Source organism: Tasmannia lanceolata, unplaced genomic scaffold, assembly GCF_043159265.1.
Source record: "Tasmannia lanceolata isolate RefF3 unplaced genomic scaffold, GAP_Taslan_0.1 ptg000018l, whole genome shotgun sequence".
Lineage (NCBI taxonomy): Eukaryota > Viridiplantae > Streptophyta > Magnoliopsida > Canellales > Winteraceae > Tasmannia > Tasmannia lanceolata.
The window spans coordinates 11,961,399-11,977,773 of record NW_027518695.1 but is presented as its reverse complement, the minus strand read 5'-3'; the positions used below and the strand labels follow the sequence as shown (position 1 = coordinate 11,977,773).

Sequence of the window (16,375 nt, the reverse complement as noted above, 5' to 3'; positions counted from 1 at the left end):
TACCGAAATTTCCAAAATTTGGTACATTTCGGTAATTTTGAATTTTGGATTTCGGACGTTTCGGTTTCGGTCTTGACCAAAATCCGAAATTTAAAACCTTGGTCGGGCCTTCGTTTTTTTTTTTTTTTTTTTTTTTTAATTTTAAACACAGCCTGACCCAAGATTGAAGTTTTTCAACATGAAACTTGACCCAACCCATGACCCATGGGCCATGATTTTTGAACCCAACAACCCAAATTGCAACCATATTATATGCTTCGATGACTATCAAATTGTACGTCCAATGATGTAATGACTAAACAAATCACGTAGGACACCTTCTCATATCTGTGATGAAACTTGAATATGATGATGGGGGAGGAGTTTGCTCCACTGTGGGGACTGGGGAGCTTGAGAATTTCGCTCAGAGATGTGTGGATATCGACCTATCGTATGGTATTTATCCAGGTCGTTTGAGTAGAGCCAACCACAACCAAGTAGATCAAGATACAAATTTCACCCAACTGTATATCAGGCTTATTACTGTCTAATTTTTACAATACAATTCAATTCTATTAGTCAATCAACTAGATCAAGATACAAATTGATTGAAAATTGTCTAATCCCACTCGACCGATGGGTCCTTCAAAGATCAACGCGCTCTGGCGAAAAATCTTCAATAACTGCCCACCATTATCTTGATTAACGAGGTTTATAAATATTAGAAAATACCCCTTGTAAGTAGACACAAATGAACATAAATAAGTATTTCATATTGTTTGTTCTTTTGATTATGGGATAATTACATTTACACCCCCTCTAGTTTCTGACACATCCACTTCCACCCCTATAGTCTAAAACGTGACAAATACACCCATGTAGTTTCAATTTGTTTAAGGTTTGCCCCCTCAGCTGAAGGTTCGTCCATAGATTGAAGGGTTAGGATGATGCGATGGAGCTAATTTTTTGGGCACACCCTATCTATGTCAGGACCCATCAATGAACACTTTGGATCATCCAAATAATATGGGCCCACACCCGAATCCAAACATTTGATGGGTCCTGACATAGATAGGGTGTGCCCAAAAAATCAGCTCCATCGGATCATCCTAATCCTTCAATCTATGGACGAACCTTCAGCTGAGGGGGCAAACCTTAAACAAATTGAAACTACAGGGGTGTATTTGTCACGTTTTAAACTATAGGGGTGGAAGTGGATGTGTCAGAAACTAGAGGGGGTGTAAATGTAATTATCCCTTTGATTAATTATATTTTTAAATACTACAAAAATACCACTTGAAAATAGACTCTTAAATAGTGGTGTCAACAGATCCATTTCTGATGGGATCCACCTATGTCTTAGTAACAATCCATTCAAATCGCCTACCGGTTGGATCTCATTCAGAGTGTTCCTCGGATCCTACTTCTTGTGCCTCGGTCGCAATCAATTTCAAAATCAGACTGTCCATTGGAGTGTCTCAGTAGGTCCTACTTACATTGAACAATTTAAAATTCTCAGAAGAGGGCAAGGGCAAGGGCAAGGAGAGTGTAAACACGAGTGGCAGCTGCGCGGGCGAGTGGGTTAGGGACCTAGGACCAATGGCTCGAGTAGAAAGCTAAGAGGGTGACTCAAGACTTGAGAGAGATGAATGAAAACGCATATGGCTTATTTTTAAAAAAATATCCGTGAAATAATATTGAAATAAATTCTCACCCCTGTAGGATAATTCGCACCACTGTAAAGGAGGTAGATGACAGACTTTAACTCTCTTTTTAACGCATAGAGTGGTGCCAATTATCCTACAGGGGTTGCGAATTTATCATTGCCCTTTGCATTTCCTAATATTTGTTTGGTTGCCATTTATTCACGTGGCCATCCTTGCCGGTCATTTTGTACTGTAGTGTTTGACTTTCCTCTAGTAAAATAAAGTAAAGAAATGGAAATCTATATTCCTTTCTTTCTACGTATGTATTTCCGTACACTGGCACTCTACAATCTCTCTAGATTGTGATACTTTAAAGCTGCAGTGGAGCCCACCAAACAAATGATCCACCAGACCCCTTTAAATGTTTCCATAATATATCTACGGTGGAGATGTGATCCTTCAAACGCAGTCCAGAATTCTGGTTTTGCTATCATCTCATTGTCTCTCCATCATTATTTCGGACCAGTCCAACAAGGATTCTATGACTGCAATCTACAAGTCCAACTTTACATTCCCCACCCCCCCCCCCCCCCCCCCCCCCAAACAATTTTATTTATATTTGGGCAATTTACTAAAGGCCGTTTGGATATAAGGATTTTAGAATCCGGTTTTAGCTTGAAAACAGTGTAAAAGAGGGTCATGATCAAGCTGCTGGTATGTTGTCCTGGCAGTGTTTCTTTTATTTTAAGTAAGAAAATCAGGTTTTAGAAACCTCTCTCTGCGATTTCTAAAACTTGGAAACATTGGACAATCACCAGCTCTCTTGTTGTCAGAAAGAAGGGCTAGAAATCAGAAAACGACGGCTGTTCTCTTTCTTCTCTTGTCTCCCAACTAAAATTTTGAGGACATCCAGGATTCTAAAATCCGCGTATCCAAACGGCCCCTAAGTAACTAGAGAAAGAGTCAGAATTTACAGATAATTTGTAGTTTCAACTCTATTGACTTAAGAGGGTTATCCAAACCCTTATTGTTTGTAAAATGCCGATTAGTAGATTATCATTTTGAAAGAAATTAAAGATAATGATGGCCTACAATCAATGACGGGGATATAAAGTGTCAAATTCTTTGAGCCTAGATATAACAAAAAAACTTAGGCCCTGTTCGTTTAAGATTTTGACAATTGATTATAAGTGCGAAACCGATTATTGGACTCAAAATTAAAAGTAATTTTGAGTCCAATAATAGGTTTGGCACTCAAAATCCATGGTCATAATCTTAAACAAACAGAGCCTATACAGTAGAAGTCATTAATTCTTTGAATATGCCTTTTAATTTTGAGTCCAATAATAGGTTTGGCACTCAAAATCCATGGTCATAATCTTAAACAAACAGAGCCTATACAGTAGAAGTCATTAATTCTTTGAATATGCTCTGCTTGCCTTTGATCTCATCAAGTGGGTTTTCACCACAACATCAACGAGTGACAAGAGCAAGCCCCATCAGTCTATTCTCCGTCTCCAAAACATTTTCTTAGTAAAAATTACAGGAGAAGGGACAAAAAAGGGGGCAAAATGGCCTTTTCGACCATGCGACAACCCTCCTATTTAGATAGAGTTTAAACTACAAGTCATTCGTAAATTCAAGATATTTTATAATTGCTTAGTAAATCAACCTTTGTATTTTACAAAAAAATGAAGTCATTTACCAGAAAAAGAAAATCAAAACTGGTGGAAATTCTTAGAAAGTAGGTGAACATATGATTTATCTAGTTACATATTTTGAGTGGGACCCACTTGACCTACTGAGTTAGACTTCCAATATAAGTTCCCATTGAAAAAATGATATTTCCAACCCCTTTTCCACATTGAACTTGATTCTTGAATATTACCTGTGACCTACTGTCCATCTAACAAATATTAGAAAAAGCTTTCTCCTCAACTCCTAATTCTCAAGGAAATGATTTACAATCTGCATGCTTTCTTCCCTTCTAACCTAAGAAACATGATGACTTCCCACCACACCACCTGCTCACTTTCTTTATTTTATTTTTTTTGTTTCTTCTTCTTTTTATTTTTAATCTCTAGTCGATCATACACAAACTTTACTACTTTAGGCTCCATTTGGGCAGCACGAGTTTTTTAGAAAAGTTTGGGAAAGGAAAAATATTTCAAAAAATTTCCACTTCTTTTACATGCAAAAAAATGATAATTTGAACCAATCTCGTACCATTTTTACTTAGAGGGACCTTCAATTTATTATAATTTACATCTAAAAATTAACTATGATTATATCATTTCCCTCTAAATTGTCGAAACGAGACAATTTCTCAACAAAATTTTTTTCTGTCAGAAATATTTTTCTTGCCATCCAAACATGGCCTTGGTTTAATCAGCATTTCCCTTAGTTATATTCTTTCCTTCACACTATTATGCTTTGGGAATGGGGATTTTAATAAGTGGCTGCTCTCACATGCAACAGACCATCCGCGAAATACCTTCAGTGATGGACGCTACCAAATCCCTTCTATTATAGATAGGTATCTTCAAGATTAGCACATCTACAAGAATAGCAAATATTCAAAATTTCCAAGTGTTGAAGATTTCTATCCGTATTAGATTTCAACTTAGTTACAAAATTCTCAGGATAACTGAAAAGTTATCAAAAAATCTCAATTGCACTATTGCATACATAGGAAAAAGTAACATGAGTCACCGCAGTTAAAGTTCTATTTACAGGGAAGGGATTAAGCCTATAGCTCAATGGTAAAGGGTTTGGCCTTCCACCTCAAGGTCAGGGGTTCGATCTCAGCTTACCTAGCAACAAAAAAAAAAAAAGGGTTTTATTTACAGGGTTCTACAAATTGGAAACATTAGAAAAGAAACATGTTTCTAAAAGTTTCTACCTTTTTAACGTATGAAAAAAGATGACGACCCAGCCCTATTCATTTTTTACTTGGAGGGTCTTCAAATTAGGATTTTATCCCTTTAAATTAACTATAATCGTATCATTTCCCTACAAGTCGTGAATAGAAAAACAAATCCAAGAAAAAAGTTTCTATCAGAAATGTTTTTCTTGCCATTCACACATGGCCTTAATTTACAATAAAATCCCTAAAATTTATCATTTCATTCTAAATTGAGGAAATAAAATAATTCCTAAGAAATTTTTTTCTCAAGAAATATTTTTCCTGCAAACCAAACATGGCCCAATTTCCTACCTAAGATCCTTTTAAGCATCCATATAATAATGGGATCACAATAATGAGGCCAGCTATGAATTTTAATTTAGTGGAATCTTTTTCACCATTTCCCATGTATTCAATGCCTTGTGCAGAGAGAGGTCACAAGCCACAGAACACAACAGACAAAGCAACTTGACCAAAATGAAATGAAGCCCCAATCTTCCATTAGAAAGACTCGTCTCTCTTCTTACCTCCTCATCTTATTCTTCATCATCTTTGTATCCATTCTCTACGGAGAGGATTTGATCTGTATTTTCAGACAGCCATTTCAAAGCACCCAACAGCTAGAACAACAAATACCCTCATCAAGAGAAGGTAAATAGAAGAAAAAAGAAATTTTGATTGAATTTTGCTTGAAAATGAATTCTTTGATTGCTTTTCTAGCTGAATCTCACCTCATAGAAGATAACCCATGTGCCTCTTTTTATAAAATTTTGTTTGAAAATGAATTCTCTGATTGGTTTTCTAACTAAATTTCACCTCATAGAAGATAACCCGTGTGCCCCCTTTTTCTCAAATTTTGTTTGAAAATGAACTGTCTGATTGGTTTTCTAACTGAATTTCATCTCAGAGAAGATAACCCATGTGCCCTTTGCCGTCGGCGAGACCGCCGGAAGTTGCGATGTGTTCGCCGGAAAGTGGGTGCTGGACAAGGCGGCGCGGCCGTTCTACGGCGAGTCGGAGTGTCCATATATACAGCCTCAGCTTACTTGTCAAGAGCATGGGAGGAAGGATAGAGAGTATCAGAATTGGAGATGGAAACCTCATGGGTGTCACTTACCAAAGTAAGTAGTCCTAATTAAAATTATATGAAATTCCTTGTTTTAATTGGTTAACTTTTGTGTATGAATTGATCTATGGGTGTTGCCCACTTTTCTTCATAGATCATATGGGTGTTTCAGACCTTTCTCTTTTCTTTGATATTTTCACCCCCTTCTCAGCTTTTACACCTATTTTCTTGTCTTTTCATGGAAATGATGAGTTCATTTTCAGGAAAAGACAAGGGGGTGGGAACTGGTTTTGGCCCCACAATAGTACAATACATGTGAAACTTCATGGTGATCGGCTCCGTTGATCCAACGAATCTCCCTCGCTCCAAATCATTGCCTTTGGTTTGATCACGATCGGATGATCCTAAGCCGTTGAATAAAACCTGGATAAAAGGCATTTTTTTTTTAATTGTTAAGATTTTATTTTTATGCATTTTCTTATCAATCCATGCATCAACGGTTTAGGATCATCCGGGCACAAATGGGCTGTAGACAATGCGTCAGATTAGCGGGGGTTTACTAGTAGGTTTGCAATTAATCTTGAAAATATGGGAAATTTTAAATTTTGGAAAAAAATCCATAGAAAATTAGTTTTTAGCAAATGCAGGAAAATTCAATAACCATGGAAAAGATTTCCAATAATTATGGACAATGCCTTGACACTCTTTGTTTTATTAAACACCCAACCACTTTTTAATGGCTCATTAGAAAAGTGAAAAATATGGAACAACAAGTTACAGAAAATTGCTCAAGATGTTAGTAATCATCATATTAGTGAACTTAGGATTTCGTTGAGAAAATCCGGAGGGCAAATCCGATCCGATCATGCGCAAACTACTGAAAAGGTAAAATAAGCACAAACCACAAGATGAACACCGAGATTTATGTGGTTCGGCCAAGATGCCTACGTCCACGAGCAAGAACATGATCATGCACTATGAGAAAAACATTATACAACGATTACAATAGATTAACCCAAACCCACAAACCCACAACCCTTTCCCTACCCTCTGAACCAAGACCGTACACAAGAGAAACTTAAGAAAAATTTGAGAAGAAAAGCTCGAGAAGCAACTCTCTAAAACTCTATTCTTTGCTCTCTCCCTTCTCATCTTTCTCTCTTTCCTCCTCTTTGCAGCCGCCACACAAAGAGCCTCCTGTCAAGAGAAAAACATTTTCTCTCATTTTTATAAACCCAGGTTTTCCAAAAACTTGCAATTATTTGTTTCTAATTTAACTTCCCGGAAAATTGTGAGAAACAAGGCAACTTTTCCAACAATCACTACCTTGGCTTGTTTCCCAACTACCTGAAGATTTTCCATTGATGCCACAACTGATCTGTAGTCCCCGCAAAACCACCATTAGCCTTTCAAAGTGCCGGTTACACACAATCAAAACACCCTGGTTCTGACTCTACCTGATTCGATCAACACGGCCAATGCACATGCGCAGCTGCCAACTCGTCGACTTACCTAGTCAACCCTGAAGAGGGATCTCGATCCATCCTCCCCAATTCAGGAACTGTCACCATCTCACTAGCATCTACAATTGAAAAATCCGTCTCTGCACTAATTGCGAAAGAGACCCTACTTATGCGCATACTACTCGTTTCTAACTAGCTATCAAGATCTTAGAAACACTAATCAGAGTGTCCCTCACCAGACGATGGTATCTTCTACACTCGATATCTATCATCTTCTCTGGCTTCCCATCATTTCCTTTCAATGCCTTAGCCAGGTCCTGTTGAACAAGGATGTCATCTACCATAGGGTGAAGCTAACCTTTTTGTTAAGCCAGTCGATGTGAAAGTGGGTAGAAGCTGATTTTACCGTCATCTCATATCACACTCGTTGCAGAGCTCCACCTTGAACGAGAATTTCTCGAACAATCTTTCTACCCTCCGAAAATCACCGTTACCGCGATCCGATTATAATACCCATGATCATTCCAACCCTGACCCAAAGACGATCGCTCAAACTTGAGCCCTAATACCACTTGTTGAGAAAATTCACCAGTCAAATCCATTCTGATCGTGCACAGATTAATGGAAAAGTAAAATAAACATAAACCACAAGATGAACACTGATATTTACGTGGTTTGGTCAAGATGCCTACGTCCATGAGCGAGAACATGATCTTCTACTATGAGAAAATAATATATACTGATTACAACGGATTAACCCAAACACAGAGACCCGCAACCCTTGTTGAAGTTGCCTTGAATTTACTAATTTAGGCATTGAAAACATAAGGAAAGGATGTTTCTCTCTCATGTTTCCACATATTAGGAAACTCTCTCACTAGTTACTTCTACAAATACCGGTTTCCCATTTATGGGAAAGACTCCTAAATGATTAGGATTCTTATCCTTTAACACACAAGAGAGTGTTGCGTATGATTGGGAGAAGAGTGGAAAAAAAAATGTGTGGAGTTTTTTTGGATCTTAAGTGTAAAAGAGAGGGGAAAAAAGCTTCAAAGAACATCTTCAAGAGAGAGGAATAACGTGAAAGAGGAAAAACTTCTTCAAGAACACAAAATTGAAGGGTGTGGTTTTTGGCTCTCTCTTGGGCGAGGAAGAAAAAAAGAGGCATGGCTGATAGGGAGCATTGCATGCATGGATCCTAGATGGCATTGAGTTTGTATCTCGTGTAATCTGGAGGGAGCTTTGTGCTTCTGTAATCCGGTGAGTGGTTCTTTTAATCCTCTTTTATTTTCCACATAGCGAAATCCTTTGAATTCTTCTCCCGTGATGCAGATTATAGGTCCAATAAGAGACATATTTGCCCATCAGGAGGATTTAGTTCCATGTTATTTAGTTTCTAGGAATCTTATTTCCTTGTTATTTAGTTTCTAGGATTTTATTTATTTCCATGTTATTTAGTTTCTAGGATTTTATTTCCATGTTATTTAGATTTAGGGCTTTTAATTACTTTCCATGGAATTTTATTTCAGTTGCCTATATATAGGCCTCATGTATTAGGGATTAGAACTTTTGGATGAATTAATAAGATTGATTGAGATTTCTTCCCTCTAATTCTTCTCTTTTCCTAATTTTAGTTCTCCTCCGCTCTTCTCCTCATTCTTCTCTTTTCCTCTTCTCCTCTTCTCCTCTCTTCTCTTTTTTCTTCTATTTCTCTTCTTCTTTCTTCTATTTCTCTTCCCTTTCTTCTATTTCCCTTCCCGTTCCTACATGAGCTAATTGATGTAGCACCGGTTAAGATAATTGGGTAGATCTATGTTCCTCTTGCTTGGAAATGTTAATAACTGGTAATCTACTGTAGCCAAATAGAAATTAAAGCTTCCACATTCATCTGTTGTTCTCTAATTTGAAAGCTTTGAGATGGGCTTTTCAAATACCCAATCTCAATTAAACTCTAGTGCCAAATGCTACTGCACTGGTTTCTTTATTACTGATCTTGTTCTCAGTTTTGTATATGAATGTTTGGGTTTTTTCTTATCAGTATTAACATGTGAGATGGGTCTATCACAAACTAAAGCTTCAATGCAACTTAGGTAGTTCAATGCTGAGACTATACAAGTCCAATAGTTCTCTCCTGTTTGGAAATATTAATGACTGGTAATTTAATGTCCTATAGAAATTGAAGCTTCCACATTCATCTGTAGTTCTTTAATTTGCAAGCTTTGAGATGGGCTTTTCAAGTAGAATACAAGCTAAATTCAACTTTAAAACCAAATTCAACTGCGCTGGTTTCCATGATTACTTATCATGTTCTCAGTTTTCCATACAAATGTTTGGTTAATTTCTCATCAATACCAACTTATGTGATGGGTCTGTCACAAACTACTACTTCAATGCAACTTAGTTAAAAAAGCTCAATACAACTCTAATGCCAAATGCTACTCTTCTGGTATACCTTTAGAAAAAAATCTTCCACATTCATCTGTAGTTCTCTAATTTGCAAGCTGTGAGATGGGGGTTTCAAGTAGAAAACAAGCTCAATGCAACTCTAATTCCCAATGCGACTCCCCTGACTTCCTTTACTGATGATCATATTCTCAATTTTCATATGAAAGTTGGTTGCTTCTCTTATCAATTTAAACTAATGAGATGGGTCTGTCACAAACTACAGCTTCAATGCAACTTTCATGTGGGAAATGCTCCGAGGGAAGAGGATGATGTTTATTGGTGACTCCCTCAATCGGGGTCAGTTTGTCTCCATGGTTTGCCTCCTCCACTCCGTCATCCCCGAAAATGCCAAATCCATGGAGACATTCGACTCGCTTACTGTCTTCAGAGCTGAGGTAACATAAGGAGATATCCCATTGGATATCTTTCACTCCTGCATTGATCAATTTTACTCTGTTCTGAGTTTTCTCTTGAAACTTTTTTAGGACTACAATGCTTCGATCGAGTTCTATTGGGCTCCCTTCATTGTCGAATCCAACTCCGACAATGCTGTCATACATAGAATCACAGATAGAATCGTTCGTGCAGGCGCCATTAATAAGCATGCTAAACACTGGAAGGGAGTTGATATTCTAGTTTTTAATACCTATCTTTGGTGGATGACAGGCTACAAGATGAAGATTCTGTAACTTCCCAACTTGAAATATGCTCTCTATTCTTAAATTTTTCTTTCTTTTTTCCCTTCTAGTAAAATTGTTTCGTCCCTTCTTGATAGGCGAGGGTCTTTCGAAGATGAGAAGAAAAATATCACACAGATGGAAACCGTAGATGCATATCAGATGGCATTGAAGACTATGGCGAAATGGGTGGAAAAGAATATGGATCCTCACAAAACCAGAGTTTTCTTCACTAGCATGTCACCTTCCCATGAGAAGTGAGTAGACTATGCTTTTACTATATATTCCTCTTTACATGAAAACAAGTGTGAAGCAACCAATTACTTCAAAAGCTTAAGCTATTAGAGTTGGAGTCATGTAATCATTTATACTTCAACAATCCCCCTCACGTGTAGCCCCTCCTTTTTTGGGTTGACCGTACATGTGGATTTATTATCAAGTAGTTGTTGGGTTTTGAACCCAGGACCTTCCGCGAGGCAATAGCTCTAAAACCATGTGAAACAACCAATTACTCCAAAAGCTTAAGCTATTAGAGTCGGTGTTATTTAATCATTCATACTTCAACAACAAGTACTTGATCACGAAATGTAGATAGCCAAACCATATTCTACAAACCCTGAACTTGGAATCTTGGCAGGAGTGTTAATTGGGGGGGTGAGCCAGGTGGGAACTGTTACAATCAAACGGCTCCAATCGAAGATCCTACGTACTGGGGAAGTTCATCTAGGAAAGACATAATGCGGGTAATTCGAAGAGTGTTCAGTAAAATGAAGGTACCCATTACTTTTCTCAACATCACCCAACTCTCAGAGTATCGGAAGGACGCTCACACTTCCATCTACAAGAAGCAGTGGAGTCCATTGACGCCAGAGCAATTAGCGAACCCTGTTAGCTATGCCGATTGTGCCCATTGGTGTTTGCCTGGCCTTCAAGATACATGGAATGAACTCTTATACGCCAAGCTTTTCTTTCCTTAAGACACATGTTTTTAAGGTTTTGCTTCTCTATTCCTTGTATTTAAATCCTTATTATAACCATGCGGAGATAGCATTTGCAGGGTGGAAGATTTTGCCATGGTTTATATGTACCAAAAAGTTATAGATGTTGATTTGCTAAAAGCACACATCATCCAGTTGATTGTTTGATTCTTTCCTACATGTTCTTCAAAGAAGATTTTGAGGCCTAAGGGCTTTCTCTTTGCTGTGTCTTGCTCCAATTGTCTATGCTATTATGTATTTTGTCCATTAGATCAAAGGTATAAGCATATCAAACATTCTCATTCATTTGATACACATTCTATACCATGTATATGGGGATTCTCCCCCATGAAGACTTCCAACTTTCCTTTATGCTTGTACCCATTAGGAGTGATTCAAAACCTGGATGTGGGTCAAAGCGGGGCCAAATCAAATCCTAGCCAACTCGGCACAATGAAGTCAGCACTCAGGTTGACACGATTGAGTACTTGGTTGACATGGCCATAAGTAAAGAGATTCAAAGGAATTTTGATTGACTTTGTAGGGCAAAAGATGGACTCGGATAAGAACACGGCCAAGGTAAAAGGGAGTTAACTCCAGGGAGTCCACAATGACGTGGAGGAGTTTTGAAACTATGATCAAGACTATTTGATTGCATGATTGATTTTCATTGGTAAGATATATTCCCGGATATGTTTTATCGATATGTTGTATCCATAAGATATAGTTAATTCCTTTTTCTTTTCTTTTTTGCATTTTTCCTCATTTTTGAAGGGAAATGGTATTTACGCCCCTTTTATCACTTGGGACACCCATTTGCCAGTGTACTTTGCAATGAAAGCCATTGGATTTTTCTGACATAAAGTACATTAGCCCCCTTTTTGCCATTGATACACTGACGCTGGGTGTCCCTGGTGATCAAAAGAGGCGTAAATATCACTTCCCTTTTTGAAAGGTAGAAAACCATTTTTGGTATAGATATTCTCAGGATACGTTTTATCCATATGATTCCTATCGTTGATGGACACTTGGTTAATTCCATTTTTTGCAATTTCCCTTACTTTTGAAATGTAAGAATCCTTTTTGGGATAGATAGTTGGGGAAAACAATGGATAGCTCTTATCCTAGAATATATCTATTCGGGATAATCTATCCAACAACCAAATAGGCCAACCCTAAAAAGAGTAGCAATTAAAGAGGGTTGCTAGAAGAAAGGGATCCCGTGCTAAAAAAATTAAGGACGGGGTCCTCTATCGTGACACTGCGCATAAGAAGTGCGAAAAAATGTGTTAAAATTGCCTAATCAATAGGCCAAATTTACCCCTTCTTTATTTTAGAACCTAATCAATAGGTTTAAGTTTGAAAGCGGCGTAAAATTTTGGATTTTACAATCTATTATCTTGAATTTTAAGTAAGAAATCCAGGTTTTTGGAAATCTCTCCCCTTACAAAGATTTCTAAAACCTGGAACATGGGACGATCTGAACATTAACGGACAAGATTTGGGTGGGCACAACACAACTGGATCTGAAGTGAACCATATCCACTGGATCCATATCCAAGGTCCGAAATTTCGCGACCAAAACGTAGCCACAAAATCCAATGGAGCATCCTTGATCACCATGGTGGGCACAAATATACAAAAATGTCCTTCACATTCTCATTCTTTTGTGTCTTTTCACGATTGGTATTTTTGTAACGTTTATAAAACACTACTCAGAACGACAAACGACATTTCATTTTCTCGCTTTTCATTTCCACGAGGATCCGTCTCTCTCTTGCTTTTTCCCTTTGTTCCCTTTTGCCCTTTTTCCTTTCCTAACCTTAAAGTCTTGGGTATGCTCCTCACAGACGAGAGTTCGAATCCCCTTGGGCTTACCCGATGCTCGTGGTTTATAGGTGATTGCGTGCATCCGGAGGGAATTAGTCCCACTCTACAATGTGGGGTGGGGACACCCTACGTCATCAAAAAAGAAAAAGAAAAAAGAAGCTTAAGCCATAATTATTTACAATATAAGTAGGACCTAGGACACTCCGATGAATTCTCCAATTTGAAATGGATCATGACCTAGGATTAGACAGTAAGATCCGAAAAACACTCCGAATCATGACTAACACATAGGGAGATCCAATCCAAAGTGGATCCGTTGGCACCCCTACCTAGCCCTAAGCCCCTAAGTAGACATGGCAAAAAGTGACCCGGACCCGCGGGTCCACCCGGCCCGCCTGTAAATTACGGGTCCTGGTCACCAATCAGTGAACCGTTTGAAATTGACCCGCGGGTCCACCCGGCCCGTCAAAATAGGGCCGGGCCTGGTGGACCCGCAGGAGAAGTGCAAAAGGTTTTGTTTTGGCACCTTTTGGCCTTTTTTTTTTCGTAATTGTCATAACTTTTACTTATATGTATTTTTTTTCAGTCATTGTCATAACTTTTGCTTTTTCTATGTATTTTTTTCCGTAATTATCATATTTTAGAACATTCTTTCAGTTTTTTTTTTTCCGTAAATTTTCTACTTTGCGTCTATTTTTCCAGTAATTTCTCATTTAAAACTTAGTACCCATGATTATTATTTATTGCTAGCCACCTTTTCACAAATCGTACTTCTGCCAATCTTTGCAGCTTGCACCACGCGACAATAAGACAAATCTCTCAAACAGTCAACATAAATGGTTGGCGAAGGTGGCTAGCAAATCCTTATACAAATAAAAAAAATCTTAAAAAACATGTCAAAAATCGGGTGACCCGCGGGTGGACCTGGCCCAGGGTGCGGGTCCAAGCTTAGTGACCCGTAAAAATTTCCAGGTCATTTTGACCCGGCCCCCTGCCCGCTCGTTTGCCAGGTCTACTGTCTACCCCTAAGGCATACATAACTGTGTACAACATAACTAGAGCCTAGGACAATCTGATGGATAGGCTTATTTGAAATAGATCATGACTCAAATTAAAGTGAGATCGGGAAAGCACTCTGAAAAGGATCAGGTCGATAAGGTATTGGAACCATGGTTTAAAATTTCGGTTTCAGTAACCGTTTCGGACCCCACCGAAAACTGAAATTTCGGTCCGAAATTTGGTAATTTGGTTCGAAATTCTGGACCGATTTTTCGAAATTTCAAAATTTTGTAAAACTTTTTTTTTTTTTAATTAAAAAGGCATATAATCGAAATAAATGGCGACATAATGAATTTCGGCATATTTCGGTTTCGGTCCCAAATGAAATCCGAAATTTCGGTCGAAATTTAAAACCACGATTGGAACTAAAATAAAAAATATAGATAAAATAAAGTGAAATGATATTCACAATCTAGTTTTAATAAAGACACTCCTCTCTCTATTCATTAATTAAATATAATTTCCTAAATAAAACCGCGTTTAAGCTGCGAAAGACAGCTGACACTAGACATTATATAATCTTTTATGTTTTTGGCCACTTGCCTTTTGTTGTTAGAAAAGGATGCTCTTTTATCTTTTATCTTCTATCCACTGGCTTACACGATTGCCGAAAACACCCCCTCTTTTTTCAATCAGAAGGTGTTTCTTTTCTCTGTCATGGGTTTTCTTCTCAAAGAAAATTTTATTAAAAATCCTTTTCCCATTGGAAACTTTTATTAGAATATTTTCTAGGGCTTACCATCGTACACCTCTTCTTTTGATGTGGTAGGGCTCACCATCTCTGCCCAAACCCTTCACTATTTTACAGCATGTTTGATAGGGTGGATCCGTGGATGTAGCCAACTGAACTCAAACCCATGCGTTTAGGTGGGGCCCACCATTTTACGTCTTGTTTTGAAGGGGTGGGTCGCACAATTTCTACCCGAGCCCATGCATAGTGTGGCAGCATTTTACACCTTTTGGTAAATTGCATAGAATGTAGCAGGAATGCTAGTTTGTATACATCTCAAGACAAAAGTATATATCCAACAAGTCCAACCAGGTTGGGGAGAAGTTGGTGTCGTCATATTTAAAAATGATAGGGAGAATTTGGTAATTTGCCCTAACGTCCAAACTAAGGCCATTTTAGTAACTTTGCCATCCAAGTAGGCTCTATTTTATTGCCCTCCGCATGAATTTTAATTAAACTCTTTCAAGACCAAATCACCCATCTCTCTCTCTCTCAACACCCCTAGTCTCCATCAAAGCCCCTCTCTCAGCCATCCCCTCTATAAATCCATCCAAATAGCCTCCCCAAATCCTAAACTCCAAACTCTCCCAAACCACAACAGAGAGAGAGAGAGAGAGAGAGAGAGAGATATGCCTTCAACTCCTCCAAAATCCTCTCTCCAACTTCATAAAATCAACACCAACATGAGCTCCCAAAAACAAACCCAAACCACCACCACCACCCTCCTCCACCTTATCTCACCACCCTCCCCCACCCAAATCCCCGACACCGTTGCTCTCCGCCACACCCACTCCGTCGGCCCCAACCAGTGCTGCTCCTCTGTCATCCAACCTATCTCCGCCCCTGTCCCCAGTGTCTGGTCCCTCCTCCGACGCTTCGATAACCCACAAGCCTACAAGCACTTCATCAAAAGCTGCCACCTCATCATCGGAGACGGCCATGTCGGCACCCTCCGGGAAGTCCACGTTGTCTCTGGCCTCCCCGCCGGATCCAGCACCGAGCGACTCGAAATCCTCGACGATGAATTGTACGTCCTCAGCTTTAGTGTCATCGGCGGGGACCACCGCCTCGCTAATTATCGATCGATCACGACCCTCCATCCCACTCCATCGGGTGGGACCGTCGTTGTTGAGTCTTATGTGGTTGACATCCCTCTTGGAAACACAACGGAAGACACATGTGTCTTTGTAGACACCATCGTAAGCTGTAATTTGCAGTCTCTTGCTCAGATTGCTGAGAATTCAACCATTCCACCCACACCCTGAAGTTGAAATATTTTCCTGCTCAATGTGTGATTTCGACTACGATTTACATGTATAATGCAAGCCAGAGGATGAGAAAGAAAATAAAGAGGAGAAAAGAGAAGAAAATAAGAAGTAGAAGAAGAAGAAGAGAGGAAGAACTCCATTTCAAAAAAAGAAGAAGAGAGGAAGAACTAATTGGGCCCTACGGGGTTGGTAGCGCCTACTATCCTCTTCATCATGTATGACATGATAACTCACAAATTTATCTGTGAAACCCTTTTTCTTTTTCTTTTTGCTTGATGAACAAAAGATTCATGGAATTAAGGAAAAAATATTATTTGTTCTCAGGCGTTA

The 16,375-nt window shown here is 38.7% G+C and overlaps 1 protein-coding gene and 1 pseudogene across 1 annotated transcript; both read left to right on the top strand.

The window, feature by feature from the left end:
• Positions 1-4,898: 4,898 nt before the first annotated feature.
• On the top strand, positions 4,899-11,379 carry LOC143849584 (protein trichome birefringence-like 33). Its single transcript, XM_077358648.1, has 6 exons — positions 4,899-5,181; positions 5,438-5,651; positions 9,728-9,899; positions 9,990-10,189; positions 10,280-10,438; positions 10,819-11,379. Exons 1-6 carry the CDS (start codon positions 5,013-5,015, stop codon positions 11,156-11,158), a joined length of 1,254 nt encoding a protein of 417 aa, XP_077214763.1. The 5' UTR covers positions 4,899-5,012; the 3' UTR covers positions 11,159-11,379.
• Positions 11,380-15,239: 3,860 nt separating this feature from the next.
• Positions 15,240-16,375, top strand: LOC143849585 (abscisic acid receptor PYL4 pseudogene; annotated as a pseudogene).

Excerpts from the sequence above, each read along its gene's own strand:
- LOC143849584 (XM_077358648.1), top strand. The coding sequence starts at position 5,013 with ATGAAGCCCCAATCTTCCATTAGAAAGACTCGTCTCTCTTCTTACCTC. Across the intron at positions 5,652-9,727 it reads CATGGGTGTCACTTACCAAA|CTTCAATGCAACTTTCATGT; the intron begins GTAAGTAGTCCT and ends CACAAACTACAG. Across the intron at positions 10,190-10,279 it reads GGCTACAAGATGAAGATTCT|GCGAGGGTCTTTCGAAGATG; the intron begins GTAACTTCCCAA and ends CCTTCTTGATAG.